The sequence below is a fragment of the Lucilia cuprina genome, chromosome 5, assembly GCF_022045245.1.
Source record: "Lucilia cuprina isolate Lc7/37 chromosome 5, ASM2204524v1, whole genome shotgun sequence".
Taxonomy (NCBI): Eukaryota; Metazoa; Arthropoda; class Insecta; order Diptera; family Calliphoridae; genus Lucilia; species Lucilia cuprina.
The window spans coordinates 4729663-4731718 of NC_060953.1; the positions used below are offsets into that span (position 1 = coordinate 4729663).

The window sequence follows — 2056 nt, forward strand, 5'->3', positions numbered from 1 at the left end:
AGTTCTAGTTCAGTTCTAGTTCAGTTCTAGTTCAGTTCTAGTTCAGTTCTAGTTCAGTTCTAGTTCAGTTCTAGTTCAGTTCTATTTCAGTTCTAGTTCAGTTCCAATACTAAGTCAGTTCAAATCTGTAGAAGTTCCAGACCTAGTTCAGTACTGGTTCAGTTATAGTTCTGTTGTCGATAGTAACTGTAGTTCTATAGTCACTTAATGTAGTTCAAAGCCCCGAACTTTCACTGCATCGATTAGGTTAAAGAACGTTTTCTACCGAATGTAGTTTCCTCAATATTTTATAATGTTTATATGACATTTGTAGAAAACATTTAAAATTTGTTTAACAATCAAAAATTTGAAATAGCTTTGTGAAATAATCCAAAATGTCTAGCGAAAATCATGAAGAGCCAGAAGAATTGGAAGATAATGGTTTGTGGAGAGACCTAACAGCATTTTGGTTACTAGGACTTTGTAATAATTATGGTTACACGGTTATGTTAAGTGCTGCACACGATATAATAGGACAATTTCATGAGGAGGTAAGGAAAGTCTTGAAAATTCAGGGATTTCTATGAAGTGTGGATTATTTTTAGCATATAACGCGTTTTGAAAATACCACTGAAACTAAAGCTGTAAGAGATTGTCAGTATATATCTACGGGAGCTATATTATTGGCTGATATTTTGCCTACTTTGTTTTTCAAAATTATTTTACCTTTCCTGCCCTATTGGTTGAAGTAGGTGAAAAATTCGGAATTAAACTAAGAAACTAATTAATCCTTTAACACTTTTCCACAAAGTTTTTATATTTTTTCAGCTGTAATCTTCTCAGCCGCTGGATTTCTTTTCGTAGGTTTTGCCAAAACCGAATGGTTGGCTATTTTGGGCATAGCAATAACCTCGGCTAGTGGCGGTATAGGAGAAGCGAAATTTGTGTCATATTCCTCGCAGTTTAATAAGTGAGTTCTTTTTATGGTAAAACACAAGCCATTAAATATTTTAATGAACAAAACATTCTAGAAATGTGGTATCGACTTGGTCTTCTGGAACCGGAGCTGCTGGGGTTATAGGCTCCCTATCCTATGCCACCTTAAGATCGTTTCATATTAGTAATCGTGATACCATGCTGATCATGTTAATCTTTCCCTTACTGGAGGCTTTATCTTTTTGGTTACTTTTAAGGTCTCCCAAACAAAAGTTAAGGGTGGTATATTCCAAAGAGTTACTTTTGCATCAATTGGAGGAGTTTAGTCAAAAGTTAAGCTATGCCAAAGAACTGCTTAAATATATGGTGCCTTTGGTGTTAGTGTATTTATTTGAATACTTTATAAATCAGGGTTTGGTAAGATATATATAGTCAAATTATCTTCTTCAGAAATTAATATCCAGTTTTTTTATTTTCTAGTATGAATTGGTTTACTTTGAAAATTGTTTTTTGGAGCGACCCTCTCAATATCGTTGGCTTAATGTGGACTATCAACTGGGTGTATTTGTAGCTAGATCATCGGTTAATATAGTGCATTTTAAGAAGACCTGGTTAATGGCAGTTTTGCAATTTCTTAATGTTTTGTATTTCCTGGCAGAAGCCATTTTTCCCTTTACACCTCTTATCTGGTTTACTTTTGCGATTGTATTCTGGGAGGGTCTGCTGGGCGGTGGGGCCTATGTTAATACTTTTTATAGAATGTCACATGAAATTCCAATTCAGAGAAGAAAATTTGCCTTGTCCATTGTTATACAATCGGATTCTATAGGTATTACATCGGCTGCTCTATTAGCCATACCTGTGCATAATGCCATATGTGACTTGCCCGTGATGAAGAGGATGATCAAATGGTATTCTACACTTTAGCGAAACTTTTGTTAGAAGTTAAGTTGATTTCAAATAAAATGAAATTGTTTAATAAATAAACAAATTTTATTTGATTCTTGTTCAGTTCAGTTCTAGATCAGTTCTGGTTCGGTTCTAGCTCAGTTCTAGTTCAGTTCTAGTTCAGTTCTAGTTCAGTTCTAGTTCAGTTCTAGTTCAGTTCTAGTTCAGTTCTAGTTCAGTTCTAGTTCAGTTC

At 34.5% G+C, this 2056-nt stretch overlaps 1 protein-coding gene across 1 annotated transcript; it reads left to right on the top strand.

The window, feature by feature from the left end:
• Positions 1–336: 336 nt before the first annotated feature.
• On the top strand, positions 337–1896 carry LOC111681209 (battenin-like). The gene is made up of 5 exons (XM_023442947.2): positions 337–530; positions 585–727; positions 791–949; positions 1011–1332; positions 1396–1896. Exons 1-5 carry the CDS (start codon positions 375–377, stop codon positions 1840–1842), a joined length of 1227 nt encoding a protein of 408 aa, XP_023298715.2. The 5' UTR covers positions 337–374; the 3' UTR covers positions 1843–1896.
• The last annotated feature ends 160 nt before the right edge of the window (positions 1897–2056 follow it).